Consider the following 15,417-nt stretch of genomic DNA (forward strand, 5'->3'; position numbering starts at 1 on the left):
GTAGTATACACAGGAAGCGGATTTGGCACCAAAAACTTGTCAAACATGTTTTTCATGTTCGGTAGTTTGAAGCCTCAGGGCTCTTTTGTTATGAGTTGGAAGACGAAAGGTTTGCTGGAAATGTATGTGTGGAATGAATAGGGGGGTCAGTCATTCACACGAAATGGTTGGTGGTAGTTGGAGGGGGAGAGGAGGAATGACTAAAGCAATACTTTTTTCAAGACAAAAGACAAATGGTTCGTGAACTTTCATGTCTGGAAAGTAGAGTATTGTATGAGTTGAGGGATTCAGAAGGGCAGTCTCATGTTGACTCGGGACTCATGGGTTGAGAAGTTTTACTCTTGGGTATGCCCCAATTTCATGGAAGAATGGTTTTTTTAAAGGATTTCAGATTTTAGGTGACAGTTACATGAGGAAAGTTGGATTCTGAAGTGGTTTCTAAATTTTTGCTAGGGGCAAAACAACCCGAGTTACAGTACTTGTTGTAACTATTCATCTCGAAAAAAAAACTCAAACCTTCCAAGGCTGTAACTCTGCTGACAGATTCAGAATCCGACGTCTTCAGCGCTTCAGTCATAGCAATTTCTTTCCGGAAAACCATCCCCCAGAAACTTGGATATTTTCCCATTTTTAACAAAAACGTGCCTCCAGAAATTTCGAAACCCGCACATCATCATAAATTCAATGGAAACAAAAGAAACACGCTGGAAGCTTCTTCTCATCAGTCACACCCACATGCAACATTTAGGTGACAAAACGACATCATCTCATTCCTATTCAAGTTCAATAGAATCAGTACTATGCTCTTTTCCTCCGTGCTTCTTTCGTTTCCAAACTAATCCAGAATGAGATTAAACCAACTCGAAAGAGTTATTGTTTCAGATGAAGTCGTTGGGATTACGTTAAATGATACATCGAATATGTCTATACAAAATGTATATAGTGGATTGGTACCGCGATATTTCCTTTTGTGAGAGGAGATTTGTAGTCGTCGAGAAAAGTAATAATAATGATTACTTTTTCCCATTTCTAGATGGGATTTGAGTTGACTTTCACGAAAATATACCGAAATACATCTGGTTCATATATTTATTGTTTTGGTCTGGTCATCACTTGGTGGTTGCAAAAAAAGAAAACAGAATGGTGCTACCAGGTACACAAGAGTTCCGTTTTGGGAATATTGTTTTTATGAGCAAATATTACAGGAGATCATCATTGTTATTGTCCAATTAAGAGGGATGAGAGAAGGGGTAAAAACATGAATAATTGGAAGAGAATTGGTACTGACTGAAACAGAATGGTAGTGAGTGGTACGGAACGTTCTCTCCAAAAGTCCCGGGAGAGACCATATTCTCATTCGAATTTCAACCATCAACAGTAAACAACTTCGAATTAGTGAGAGATCGCAGTCTCGAAATTATTCCATTTTTTGATTATGAGAAGAAAAAAGGAAGGGGGAATGTAGAGAGGATGTAGAATGTATGGGAGATTTCAATTTCGAATCCAGGGGAAGGGAAAAAGGAAATAGGAAGTGCATAGATTGAGACTAAAAATAGAATCTAGGGTGGAGGAGTACTGTAGTTTTGATTGGAATGTGATGTGTCTAGAAATCAGAAGACGTCAGCATTTTGAATCGCCTCTCCAAATTTTGGTAGTACCGTACTGTAAAAAGCTAAAAGGACTCTTCTTATTAGCGGCCCACCCCCTCTTACAACTGCGCCCCACCGCAAACGAGAGAGTATCGGTGAGAGACGCAGGTTTTTTCTCGCGCGAACAAATATTTTTACCATTTTTGACCTATTTTCGCTGTTTTTAAGAACAAATTACATAAAAACTTTCGAAAAAATAGTGAAAATAGGTCAAAAACTGTGAAAATAATTGATGGCGCGAGAAAAAAATCTGCGTCTCTCGCCGATACTCTCTCGTTTGCGGCGGGGCGCAGTTGTAACGAATTTGCTCGGCTAATATCTCGATCGATTCAGAATCTTCAGATTAATAGTCATACCTATCTCAGTTGATCATTCGTAATTCTCTCTCAGATCAAATCCGAAAACTTAGAAAACGACAATCAGAAAACTAGAATCCGAACGTAGTACTTGAACAACTCCTTCGCCCAAAATGCGATTTCTCATTCAATTATTCAATTTCGCCAAGATTTCAAAATCCTAGACAACATACACAAACTTTCATGTACGAAATGTATTTCTTGTTGAAACTCGATTAGGAGCCATTTCCAGACTAGCAAAAATCGGGAGCGAGAATTCTATCACGCAACACAGACACTACTAAATACAAAAAACAACAACAATTCTTTTTTTTCAGCCGGGGAGTATTTAGAACATAAGAAATTTGTATATAACGGCGACTGGGCAGTGTAAGTGAGATTCAGATAAACAACGGAACATTTTTCCCCATTTTTTTGTATGAAAAGTAGGCAACTTTTTCGCAATATGAGAAGTTATATGAAAGGAGACAAGGAGGGGTCAATGAGCATGAGCGTAAGAGCTTTTCTTCTGGAAAAGAAGACTGGATGATGTCACGAAAAGAGTTGGGGAAGAAAACTTCTGTGATTCAGAATGTCATTATTTCCACACATCATGTTTCTCAGTCATGTTCGATTAAGTGCGTCAAAACAAGGATTGGAAAACATTCCCACGAAGATTTAGATGTCTGAGTGAAACAGGAAACAGTTTTTTTAAATGAAGAAATGAGAAACTCCTATTGTTTATAAACTGAACACTCATCGTTTCAAAAATGTAAACTCTCAATTCTCTGGATTAGTATTGTTTTGGAGTATCAGATTTCCAGTTGTTATCAAAAGAAGTCTAGACTTCCACTACTCGTGACTCAGGGGTATCTGACGGATGTTGAAACTTTCAAATGTTGAAACAATAAAGTGTTTAATCCCTCATCCGGGATTTAATTCCTTTTTGATGGGACGGCGGCAAGATGACAAATTTGACCTCACTGAAATTCGGATATGCGTATTATGAGGTGCATATGATCATTGGTATAAAATTGAAATGAAAGGATTCCCCCACAATTTTTTCCAGTACGGAACGGTTCTAACGTAGACAGAAGAAAAGTCTGAAAAGTTTCGGTGGAGCGCGGTTCTGAAAAACCTACAAATGAAGCGAAAAGAAAGCAAAGGCGCTCTACTCAAACTTTTCATTTTCGTTATCTGCTTCTCATCCCTTCGCGCTCTACTCAAACTTTTCAATAGCTCTCATTGTTACAGTCTTATGGTTTTCCAGAACTCGAAAAGCGAATTGTAGAACTTCTAAAAAATCGTCCAAAATCTATTTTCAGCCCATTCTTACTAATCCAAGTAGCAAAATAAAACTTTTTTCTCCAAAACTAATAACAATTTCCCAGCATCTTCTCTCCTCTTCTTCCCAAACAATATACACATTTTTCTTTGAAAAACTTGCTAAATATGTATCCGTTCGGTTTGTCTCTCACACCTTATTCTAGTGTTGTCTAGAACAGAAAATATCGAGTTGCTTGCTCAACAAACAAACAAACAAACATTACTTTACTTTTCTCTTCAGCCATACTAATTTAAGATCATCACAGAAATGCACATCTTCTGTTTTCCTCATGCTCGTTTTCGTTTCAGATTCACAATCTTCGAGTATTCAAACATGTCCGGACACAATGCGGAGCAAAAAGTGTCACACATGTGTAATAATAATAATAAATAATAATAATTGTTGTTGTTATTTACTTTTGACCACCAAGTCAATGTAGTGTCAAACGTTTCGAGCAACAAACAATTCTCGAACTCCTTCTTTTTCTCTCTTTTCCAGGCAGCTGTATTTGTTGTCCATCCAATTGAATACTTCAAAAAAAGAGTCGAGAACTCTATTCTCGTTTTGCACAAAGTGCCACGTCGTAAACAACAATGAGTGACGAACAAATCAACTATATAGTTTCACACCCGACGACACTCCTCAATACTTTTTGTTTCCTTCCGGTAAGGGGGGCTTAGCGATATGCAACTCTTATGACTATTTGCTAGTTATTTCCTGGAATTGAGTAACCACCAGACTAACCGCTGCTTTTCTGCAATACCCGAACAGGAACTAAATTGGGTTTCTTGCATTCAAAGCGATCTGCGAGCTATCAAAGAAATAAGTGACTGTTTGTGTGTTGGATATCAGACAGACTTGACAAAAAACATAACACACATTTGCTATAAGTCATCTCTGACTTTTCCTTTTCTTCAATATCAGATTACTGAGCCAAACAGGAAGCGGGGAACTAGAACAATTAGGGAATGTTATAATTTCAGAACGTCAGATAACAATCTGTCTCGAGTCAGCGACTCGTGGAGATAAGTGTAGACTGTAACTGACTAACTGATTCATAAGAGGAACTGATTGAAGTTAAAAACAAACTCACGTCTTCTCGGAACGATTCGACATTTGGGTTTTGAATACGAATAGAAGATAGGTTTGGGGAAAAAGAAGAGAGGAATCATATTGAGTGTAAATGAATAAAAAGAAGAGTTGTGACATTATAATGAGTATAATAAATTGATAAACAATGAGAGAAGAGAAGTATCAGATTACATCGATACGCTAGTGTAGAAGCTTGAGGTCAAAGGGGAGAGAGTCCTAGTTCAGAGGATGAATGAACTTTTATCAAAAATATGGAGATTCTGAATTGAAATTCAAATTTTGATAACTAGCAATATGAGACAGGGATCTGGATTTCGACCGGAAAGTTGGGGGCTGATTAAGAATTTCGTAAAATCGTATCTCGGAACGAAGATAGCAGGAAGAAAAATGAAAATTCTTATGCCTTAGTTTAGTTATCTACCGGTCACGATGGATGGCCAGAATCTGAATCCTCTCAATTTCAGCTTTTCAAACGCAACGCCGTTTCAAATTTACTGATAATAACTAGAAAATTATGAACGGACAACATGATCCGTTCAGAACATTTCCTGTTGCTTCAGTTGTTTCATCCTCAATTAGCTGCAATTTCTCAGTTTCCTTCTAAAAAATATCTTCTTTCTTCCTGTGTAACACTCATCATTCATTATATCATGTTTTGTGTTTCCTTGCTACTATTTGTTTTCCTCCAGAAATAAAAAGATATATCTTGTTTTCGACTCAGCCTAATTTATGTCGTTCCTGATCGCTGAAACTTTTCTTCATTCCATTCCAATGAAGAAAAGTGAGCAGGAAAAACGGAGCGCACGCATATTTGCGTTCGAGTCTCGACACCTCATGCATTCCAAATTATTTGTTTTCAAGTAAAAGCTCTTGGCGGACAACGACGACGTCGTCAGCAGAAAAGAAGAGAAACGTTGCTCAACATGTTTGCCAATTACTTGTGAGTCTCGTGAAAACATTTCAGCCAGAAAAAAAAGAAAAAAAATGGGAAGAAGGAATGGAACGACGACAATTTTCGTTTTTTGGAAGAGGATAAACTCCAGAAAATAAAAGTATGAGAATTCAGTGGAGGGACTGAAAGTGTTTATAATAGAAACATGAGGTTTGAGGTATAGGAAATGAGCCGAGTTCAATGCTCATGAAATCCTGTTTGGTGGCTAATTTAATCCAGTCTGGGAAACAATATTCAAAAATGAGAAACGTTTGTTTTTCCTGGAGTTGTCGTTAGATTGAAACTAGAAAGCAACGATTTCAAGGCTTGTAGATCAAAAATGGCATCTTCTGGCTCACAGTCGGAGCTAGGCAACCAAAACCAACTTCCTCATTGCTTTCCCAGAGCTCATCCAATAAAATTTTATTAGTTCTATGCCCATAAGGTGATCTCTCGAACCCTTGTGATTTTTCTCTTTTTTCTACTTTAAATCTTTGAATCCAAACTGAATCATGTCTATGAATCCAACTATTTATTGTTGTGTTTCAATGTTCACATTAGTCACAAGTGAGAAATGAAAATTGGATTCAATTGTTTTGATATCTAACAAGTAATACATTTTCTTCATAATGTCTCGTTTTGCTACAAGTTTCTCCTTCTCCCCCTATTTTTTCTGACTCACTTAAGCTCGTGATCTTGGAATAACATAAAGTGCTTGGCTTAGAGAGAAAACTTGTATTTTCAATTATCTCGAAACAAAAATTTGGATTTTTAGTGGTGGACTCGCATGTACGAAATACAATTTTTTGGTTTTTGGATTAAAATTTGAAAACAATTTGGGAGAGAGATCAAGGGACTGGCTTTCTGAGTTAGTACACTATCCAGAAATCAACTTTAGAAAAGGGGATCATGAACTAACCTCCTTTAGTCTTCGAATCTCCATCATCATCTATCGGTGATGGGCCATCAAAGTCATTTTCTACCGTATTATAGTTTTGAAGTCGAATGTTCAATATTCTGCGTTTTTCAACCAACCCGCACTTATCACATGTACAATCTGCATATGGGCATTCACACTGAAATTAATTTTGATTTATTGAAGAGAAAGAAAAAAGATTCAGAGTTACCTTATGGTTCTTACGAGGCCTCGGAGTATCATGATTGAGGCATCTTTGACAATAATATATTTTCTTTGGATCTAAAACTGATTGTAGAGAATTTCTAGCGGTCTTAATGACCTACTTTCTTTGAACTTTGTCGGTACCGGCACCCGCGAAAAAATTGGAACCGGTGGAAACATGCGATATACTGGAGTCAACTGACTATGCTGACGTAACACATCCGCCACCATTCTGAAACAAAAACTTGGATTAAAAAGGAATTTCGAATTCAAAAAAATGGGAAGAAGTATCGAAACGAAAACTGTCAAGAAATGGAAAAGACAATGCGAATGTAGTAACATGCTGATCACTATGTCATTTCCCAATGGTTCCAGTAAAGGTGTGTCTGCCGATATATCTCGAAGAAGAGGAGGCAAAGACCGGGAATTCACACTCTCGAAAAGGGGAAGACTATAGAGTGAGAAGGAGAAGAACTGGTAATTCAGTCAGTGAATGTTTCCAAAAAACGAAAGTAAGAAGTGAATAAAGGGGAGAAAAGAGGGGAGAGAAGTTGATGAGGTTTCTCTGGAATTAACTGATAAGTAACTGTTTTGTGACTTCTCGAACATTCTGGTGAGAAAGATCCAAAAAATTGTAAAAGTAGTGAATCCACGGAGCCCAGCTTTAGTTGATCCGTATCAAACGAGAACTGTTTCGACAGCTCAAACGGGTAAGAGGGAGTCAAATAGTTATTTTGGACGGCTCCCAACAGAAACGATCAAGTAGCAAAGTTGAGAAATTTTTGAGTTGAAACATTGAAAAGTTTGAAAAATGCCATGTCTCAAATGACCGAAAAGCCCTGACAGAAACATGAGATTATATAGGTTCAGACCACCATGAACAAAAAAGGCGAAATGAGAGCTCTTCTCTCTAACGGTAAAGAGAGCTCTCCTGAATCCGGAAAGCAGACGGAACTCTCAACACACAGAAAAATTGTTTATTGTTGTTGTGTGTGTACCTGAGTATAAGCAAATATTTGGAAAACTGAAAGCAAGACTGGAATCTCGGAAGAACTTGGAACACTTTACTGTGTTGCTATAGGATGAGTAATGGCTGAAAGTGATGGAGAAAAGTGATTAGAAATTTCACACAAACTGAAAGATAAGTTGGGGACATGAAGCACCCAAAAGTGCTTATTGTGTTTCGTGTGCTTCTAAATTGGAACACCGTAGACATGTGGCTTAGAGAAAGGAGGAGCACACCCCAAAACAGTCCGAATTTTTGCATTTTGTTGTGGCCGGCTCTTTATGGGAGAGCTCAGACACAATGAGAATCTAGGAAAGATCATCAAGAATCGAGGAATCAGACCTGACGTATTTTTGTTTATTTGCAGAGGACTGTAGAAAGAGAGAAAAAACGAAACGAACACATCGAGGAAAGTGGGAGGAGCAGCTGCAGACAGACTATGCGGATTGCACTGAATTTCAGAGACACTGTTCGTTTCGGTTTTCTTCTTTTTCTTCTCCTATTCAAACGGTACACAAAACAACAACAAATAGAGAGAGAAAAAGTGGATAATAAAAAACGGACATGGATGGAACACTTCACAACATTTTCGTTTTGTGTCAGGTAACAGTATCCGGAAGACTAAATAAACTGAAATGTGTTAGCTGGGGGATAGTTTTTAGAATGGTACAGTAACCCTAACAAGGGAACCTTTTTCATATCAGGGTTGAGAATTGGCTGAAACTTCGCACATATATACTTTCGACCCTGCTCTATCACATGCCGTTCTCAAAAGCTGCGCAATACGGCTCGTTGGCGAGAAAATTGGGTCTGAAAATTTCTGAAAATCGCCGTGTCAAATTTCACGCGTGACGCCCCTTTCTTAATTCCCCTTTTCTCAATTAAAAATATGAACATCGGTGGTCCAGTGGTAGTGAGGGGGAGTCGGGGTAGGAAAGGTGTGGGTTCGATCCCGCCCACGCCGAATATTTTTTTGCTTTTTTTATTATGAATTTTTGAGGTGCAATTATAGGGTCTGCATCGCGTTTTTTGAGATTTGAAGAGTGTAATACTGATTTTTATGAGTATAGAAAGAAATTGGGACCACAAAAACGAAAATTTTTTTTCGAAGATTTCCATACTTTTTGATCTCCAAGTAATGGCCATTAATTTAAAAACTTTGGAGAAGCAACTTTTCCAAAAGAGTTCAGTATTTTTTCGACATGAAAAAATTATGAAATACATTAAGCTTTTTGAAGAAATTTTCTTATGACACTCTTTCCTCGAAATGTGTTTTTCCAAAACAACATTGTTCTCGAATAATTAATGGCCATTACTTGATGATCAAAAAGTGTGGAAATCTTCGAAAAAAAAATTTCGTTTTTGTGGTCCCAATTTCTTTCTATACTCATAAAAATAAGTATTACACTCTTCAAATCTCAAAAAACGCGATGCAGACCCTATAATTGCACCTCAAAAATTCATAATAAAAAAAGCAAAAAAATATTCGGCGTGGGCGGGATCGAACCCACACCTTTCCTACCCCGACTCCCCCTCACTACCACTGGACCACCGATGTTCATATTTTTAATTGAGAAAAGGGGAATTAAGAAAGGGGCGTCACGCGTGAAATTTGACACGGCGATTTTCAGAAATTTTCAGACCCAATTTTCTCGCCAACGAGCCGTATTGCGCAGCTTTTGAGAACGGCATGTGATAGAGCAGGGTCGAAAGTATATATGTGCGAAGTTTCAGCCAATTCTCAACCCTGATATGAAAAAGGTTCCCTTGTAAGTGTCAAAGACTCCAAACTGACTAGGTAAGAACATGAAACACTATCACAGCTCCTTCCTGTCTAGAAATTATTTTTGAAGGGAAGTTCGCAACCATATCAGTTATCAGTTCCAGACCGAAATGTTTATTCTAAACAAGTGAAAGTGTTGACTCAAATTTATTTTCGTGGAAAACAACAACAACACTCAAATATCTGGTTTCAAATTGAAATGCAAACTAGGAATCTGTCTGGAACAAAAACAGCAAACTATTCCGACCAACAAAAAAAACATATCACACTAAGTCAAGTTTACAAAAAAGTTGGAATGACTGGGAGTGAGCATCCGGAACTTATCATCCCTCGAGAAGAAGAGCAGACAAGACAGTAATGCAAATTTGAGTTGTTTTGTGTTGTTCGGTACCTGCCGGTGTCAAGCAAAACCTGGTGTTTTGTGTGTTGAATTATCAAAAATACCTAGTTTCAGTATGTTTGACCTAGTACTGAAAGTAAAAAGAAATAACAGGAAGAGTGCGTAGGAAGAAGATAGTGGAAGATAGTGGAAGTCTAGAAGGAGGAAGTTTTGGGTGATGAATTAGGAGCCGACAGGACTGGTCATCTGATACTACGTCAGTGAGTCATAATTGTAGAATAATAATCATACAGTAGCCGAGATTGCAAAATAATAATCTCAATCACTGTGATGTCTCTAGTTATACTTAATGCAAACTTTGATCTCAGCGTTCTAACCACCCACGGTTCTCAATTATTTCTGCAAAAACGGAGAAGTACTGATGCCGTCGGAACATGTCAGATCAATTCAAGTCATCCGTTTCTTCTTTCTTACTTGATAAGGGTTGTACTCGAAAACTGCCAATCGCAAAAATATAAAATAATAAACCAAACAGGTTAAAATTGGGTCAATTAGATTACGTTTTACTTGATTACAGTACCTCAAAAAGATTATACGAGAATGTAAGAATGGGGATACCTTTTCTTGCAAACGAAACAGAATCGAATTTTTAATAAAATTTATGAAATAAGCAACAAGTAGACCTACTTCCAAATGAATCGCCCGACATCTTCCAGTATATATTTTTCGCATCTCGGGGGGCGATTGGAATCTACTCCAATAAAAACTTAACTGCCGTTCATGTCGTCTTTTCGCTTATCGAGATTTTATTATTCAATACGATGAGAAATGTTGCGCAAGGTTTATAGAAAAAAACAGATAGTATGGTTGACTGAAGCTCCGTTCTGTTTTCAATGACAAAAAAACAGAAGAAGAAGAAGAAAACATTAAAGGAGGTCAATTATACATGTCGAGGATTGTTGTCATAACTATACATAGAGTGGTCACTCTAAGAGGAATAGGGGTCGAAAAGAGAAAAGTGAGAATTGTAAAAAAAAAAGAAGAAAAAAGAAGTAACTTCTTAGTAAAAGGGGAGGAGTCTTCGAGACGAAACCCAAACAAATTAGTGAAGGCCGGAGGGTCGTCAGGTCAAATTTTGATGAACACATGATTAACGGGTGGAGAAAAAAGGAGAAGACAGTTCGAAACGGGAAAGGAGAATAATATGTGTTTACCCCCGTTTTCCAGATAGTAAGATACAGAAAAGATCCACCAAGATACAGGATAGAACAAACAGAAACAAAACATTTGCCATTCGAAGACTGGCATTCGTATGATGATTGTGGATCTGATGCGATATAGATATATCAAGATTGAACAACGATTGAACACAAGAATCCTCTAGAAGGCGTCTGAAGGCCGCACACGACACACAAGAATGATAGTTGCGCAATCCTGAATACTCTAACTAGTTGGTTCCTCCTCTTCCAAAAAATAACTAATCGAGATAAGCTATGAAGATGGTGATAGTAATGATAATATTATGGAGAGGATGAATACAGGAAGACGTAGGTCAATTTGGGATAAGTGCATCGTTCCCTCTTCCAAAATGTATCTGATCTGTCAGCTGTTTGGCTTAAAATCGTAAGCTATTCTGCTTATCCGTAAACTTTGGTTGGGGATTTTCAGTTTGTTTCGTTTTTATTTTTGTTTATTGAAACAAGAACACATCTGTACCCCCACAAAGACGTATGTTGTTGACGATGTTCTTTTTGATTCACCATGTAAGTCCAGATTTTGAATTTTTCAGATTATAGGCTTTGGGATTTGCACAGAGAGTTCAGTGACTGATCATCTACCAATAAGGGAGAGCAATTCTGCGAACGCGTTCAAAAAAATAGAATAACGGCGAAGAGTTTCATCTACGTATACACTGAAATGTAAATTTCTATGTTTGAAAATATCAAATTAAAGAAACCAGAAAATTTTTTAAAATTATGTTGAAAAGATTACTAGCTTGGAAAGAATGACAAAGCGGTTGAGTCCATCACTTTTGATCTTTCATAATGTATCGATTAGGTCTGTGACTTAATTTTTTTTTGTTAACAACTGCTTCGGACTGTTTAAAGTTAAGGAGATGAAGCCGTTAGAACTTGAAAGGCTCGAAATTGTGCTGGCTCTTAGAAACGGATCGACTTCGATGGTCTACATCTACGTTCTCAAGATGATTTTGGACAAAAAATTATTCAAGTACATTTTAGCGAACTCGCTCGTGAAGTCCACCACTCCATTTGCATCTGCAAATCCCCCAGCCAACATCTTTTCCTCCCATTCACATCCTTCCTTATTTTGATCAAAACGGTAAAAACATTATTTAGGTATGTTGTCGAAAGAGAGAAACATCTTCACCGTGTCAGTTTGTTCATCCGTTTCGGAGAAATGATTTACTAGAGTAACTATGTGTAACCCTATTAGTAAGTGTTCTCGCGCCACACATACATCGGGCGCCGGTGTTCGTGGGAGGGTCTCTTCAATGAAGACGGGAAAATTGAGGACGTGAAGAATACATATTGTTGCTTGCCTACATTGAAATCTAAATCTACAGTAATTCGAAGAGACACAAAGTTATGTGTAAACTGAGTATGTCGAAAAAGTATTAGAAAGAAGAGCGGTTCTTAGAAATTGGAAATCGGGTACAGGTGTTCGTATTTATACTGAAAGAATCGGTGTCAAAATCTAGGTTGAAAATATCGAAAAACAAACTGAATTATGAAATAAACAGAATAAACTTGGTATCTCGTACTGATCAGCTTTTTCGAAATGAACTAAAAGATATGCATCTAGAACGGTGGTTTAGACCCATCACCGCTGACCTCCACTCCTCTACAAATACACTCGAAAACCAAATCAAACCGGTCGCTTCAAAGTTTCAGTTTCGTCGAAAAACTGTTCCTCTCCGTAAACAAAACAATCAACAGTAAGGGTCTATGACCCCCCTTCATTCGGACAAGAAGATGCTACTACCGGATGCTTTTCGTTCGTTTTTGAAGAGAGGCATACTGTAGTGGGAAAATGTTCGAAAATAAAAACAAGAAGAGATTGTAGAGGGAATGAAACATTTCGAAAATAACATGCGAATGGGAGAGTGTCCGAGGGGCGAGAACAGTGCAAACGCACTTGTTGCATCGGACAGACAGGGAAGTACTTTCCGAAAAAAGAAACAGATGGAGTGCAAAAGGTCAAAATGGGATGATGTGATGATGGAAAATAATGAGAGAAATCGGGACGAATGAGTCAGGTAGGATTAGGAAGTGAGCAATGTGAGCCAGTCGCGAGTTTCGAAATGTTGCAATGCTAACCTCTTGACTCTCCCGGGCACCGAAAAGTAGAAAACTCGAGAAACCAACCAGTCGAAGTCCGACAGTTTTTTTTCAAACAACTTGCAAAACAAACTCCTAGCTGCCGAAACGAGCGGATTATCGGTCAGAAGTGAATAAAAACCGAGGTGAAAGTGATCAAAGCGGATTGGGGAAATGAAACGAACGGTCAGCTGCTGGTATACCGTTCCCTGTCTATCTCTATCAAAAAGTTGTTTGAGTGGGAGAGAGAAAGAGAAACAACAAGTTGCAAACAAAATATTTGCGAAGAGAAAGCCAGAGCCAGGATCGTAATGGGCACGAGAGACTGGGAGCCAGATGAACGGGAAAGATGAAAAAAGTGAACGGAGAGAGCAGAAATTGGACAAACAAATAAACAATGAGCTCTCACCTCACAGTGTTCCTCCCTCACTCCGAACAGTTTTCTCGTTCTCTCTCAATATTTTTTGTGATCTACGAGAGAGGAATAGGTGGAAGAGAGTGCTGGCCGGTACCCGGGTAGACACGCGTATCGTGGAGGACAAGAGGAACAGTACCAGTTCTTCTTTCGTTGGTTTTCCCCCAACTGATAACCATCAACTAGAAACAATTGAGAGAAAAGAGTTTCAAATTGTTTGTTATTGAAAGTTCTCTTCTTTTCTGCTGACATACGCACTGCAACGTTATGCGTTTTACGGTTAGATCCGTTTTGTTATTGTTTAATCGTATCAAGTTTCTAGTTTCTTCTGACAAAAAGTTCTGATTGAGCATCCAAAAAGCGAGTGTCTCAAATTAATTTTCTGGAAGATGAGTATGGATATGAAAACAATGCTTTAGATTCTCAAAGTTCACACAGCTCAATTTTGTTCTTTTTGAGCAAATAAGAATGTATTCCTAGAAATTCGAACATAAATTGTTTCCAATTTTATTTGGAATTGAAAATATTCACAGGCTAAGTTTTCAAACCATTACGGAAAAGTATTCCACCGTTCGAAAAAATGTTATAGATACAGTCATTTTTGATATCGACTTGTTGGAAACTATGAGCAACACCTTTTTGGAAATATATCTCTTAAAGAATCGAATTATTCGTCTTGAATAGTTTACAGGTATCAGATCATAAGCATACAGTGACAAATTTCAAGTTTCGGACCGAATTATAAATATTTCATTGAACTGGTAATGGGGTTATTCAGGTCATGTAAAAATGTATTTTAATACATCTTTCCTTATTCACGAGCGTCGAGAAACTATTTTTTACAAATCTCAGTTTATCGTTGGTCTAACAGCGTTTTCCCTTTTTTTTGCACTTTTTTATGCTTATGTGGAAAAAATGTAAAAAAAATGGGGGAGAAATGTAGAGAAATGGAAGAAAAACTTGTAAAAAAATAAATTTTTCACCGTTAGTGATTAAGGAAAAAATGTATTAAAATACACTTTTACACGACCTGAATAACCCCATAAGCTTGGAAAACCATGGTAGGACACAAAAGCTCATCTTGCGTAGCACAAGTTTGAAAGTTGAACTTGCTACTAAATATAGGCTCTGTATCACAATCGGTAATTGAGAGTCGGTGCTCAGCGAATTTTCTAACAGCAAATCAAAGTTGCGTTCATGTGTGCATCGCTTTATATAACTAATTTGTTGTGTTTTACTGAAGTCATACACTTTTTTTTCAAATCCATTTTGATAAATTGATCTCCATAACTTTACCATCAACCTCTCCTCCAATTACTTTTTTATTTTGTTTTTCGTTTTCAACTAGTATACGCACACATAATCAAATTATCTTCATTTTCCTTTTTTCCATCGAATCAAACGGTCTTGAGTGTTCAACGTACCGTTCAGTGCTAGCCATTTCGCAGGGTGTTCATCAAGATTCGCAACTTTTAACCTTCATATAACTAACAAGTAATACGGAGAAAAAGGCGTTCCGACGTAAATGAAACGAAGTTAGTGTGTCTTGTAAATTAATGGCCTTGGATTTGGTATTTCGTTGTTTGTTTGTAACTGAATAGTATACGTGCAAACACTAGTATGTAGTATATCATATAGTTCAGATTTCAGGGTTCGAAAACATTAGACGGCTTTTGGATTCACTGATATTAATTCTCCATTACTGTAATTTCAGTTCCCTTACTCAAAATTAGACCCTTGCAGTAGCCAAAATAACGATGCTAAAAAGATTTAATCTTTGAAAATTAACTTCCTGCAATGAATAAATAGAGAAAACAATGCAAATCTCCAGAATCAGAACCAATGAAAGAATAGAAAATGGATAAAAGATGAGTCAATCTCGTCCTTTGATGCATTCATTTCCGACATCTTCAGTGTCTGGAATGGGGGATGGGAAAGCATTGAGCAATTTGTGTACCAGAGATTAATTGGCTCTGTTTGTTATTATGTATAGAATTTGTATGTATTTTATTCAATTCACTTGTTCGTTTCTATTTATGAAGCATGTTTTACAGCATTCGTCATTTACACAATAAATCAAA

At 37.4% G+C, this 15,417-nt stretch overlaps 1 protein-coding gene across 1 annotated transcript; it reads right to left on the reverse strand.

The window, feature by feature from the left end:
- Positions 1-6,248: 6,248 nt before the first annotated feature.
- On the reverse strand, positions 6,249-6,685 carry GCK72_017723 (uncharacterized protein; the record flags this gene model as incomplete). The annotated part of the gene is made up of 3 exons (XM_003112462.1): positions 6,249-6,410; positions 6,462-6,532; positions 6,577-6,685. 3 exons carry the CDS (start codon positions 6,683-6,685, stop codon positions 6,249-6,251), a joined length of 342 nt encoding a protein of 113 aa, XP_003112510.1.
- Between the last annotated feature and the right edge of the window lie 8,732 nt (positions 6,686-15,417).

Source organism: Caenorhabditis remanei, chromosome V (assembly GCF_010183535.1).
Source record: "Caenorhabditis remanei strain PX506 chromosome V, whole genome shotgun sequence".
Lineage (NCBI taxonomy): Eukaryota > Metazoa > Nematoda > Chromadorea > Rhabditida > Rhabditidae > Caenorhabditis > Caenorhabditis remanei.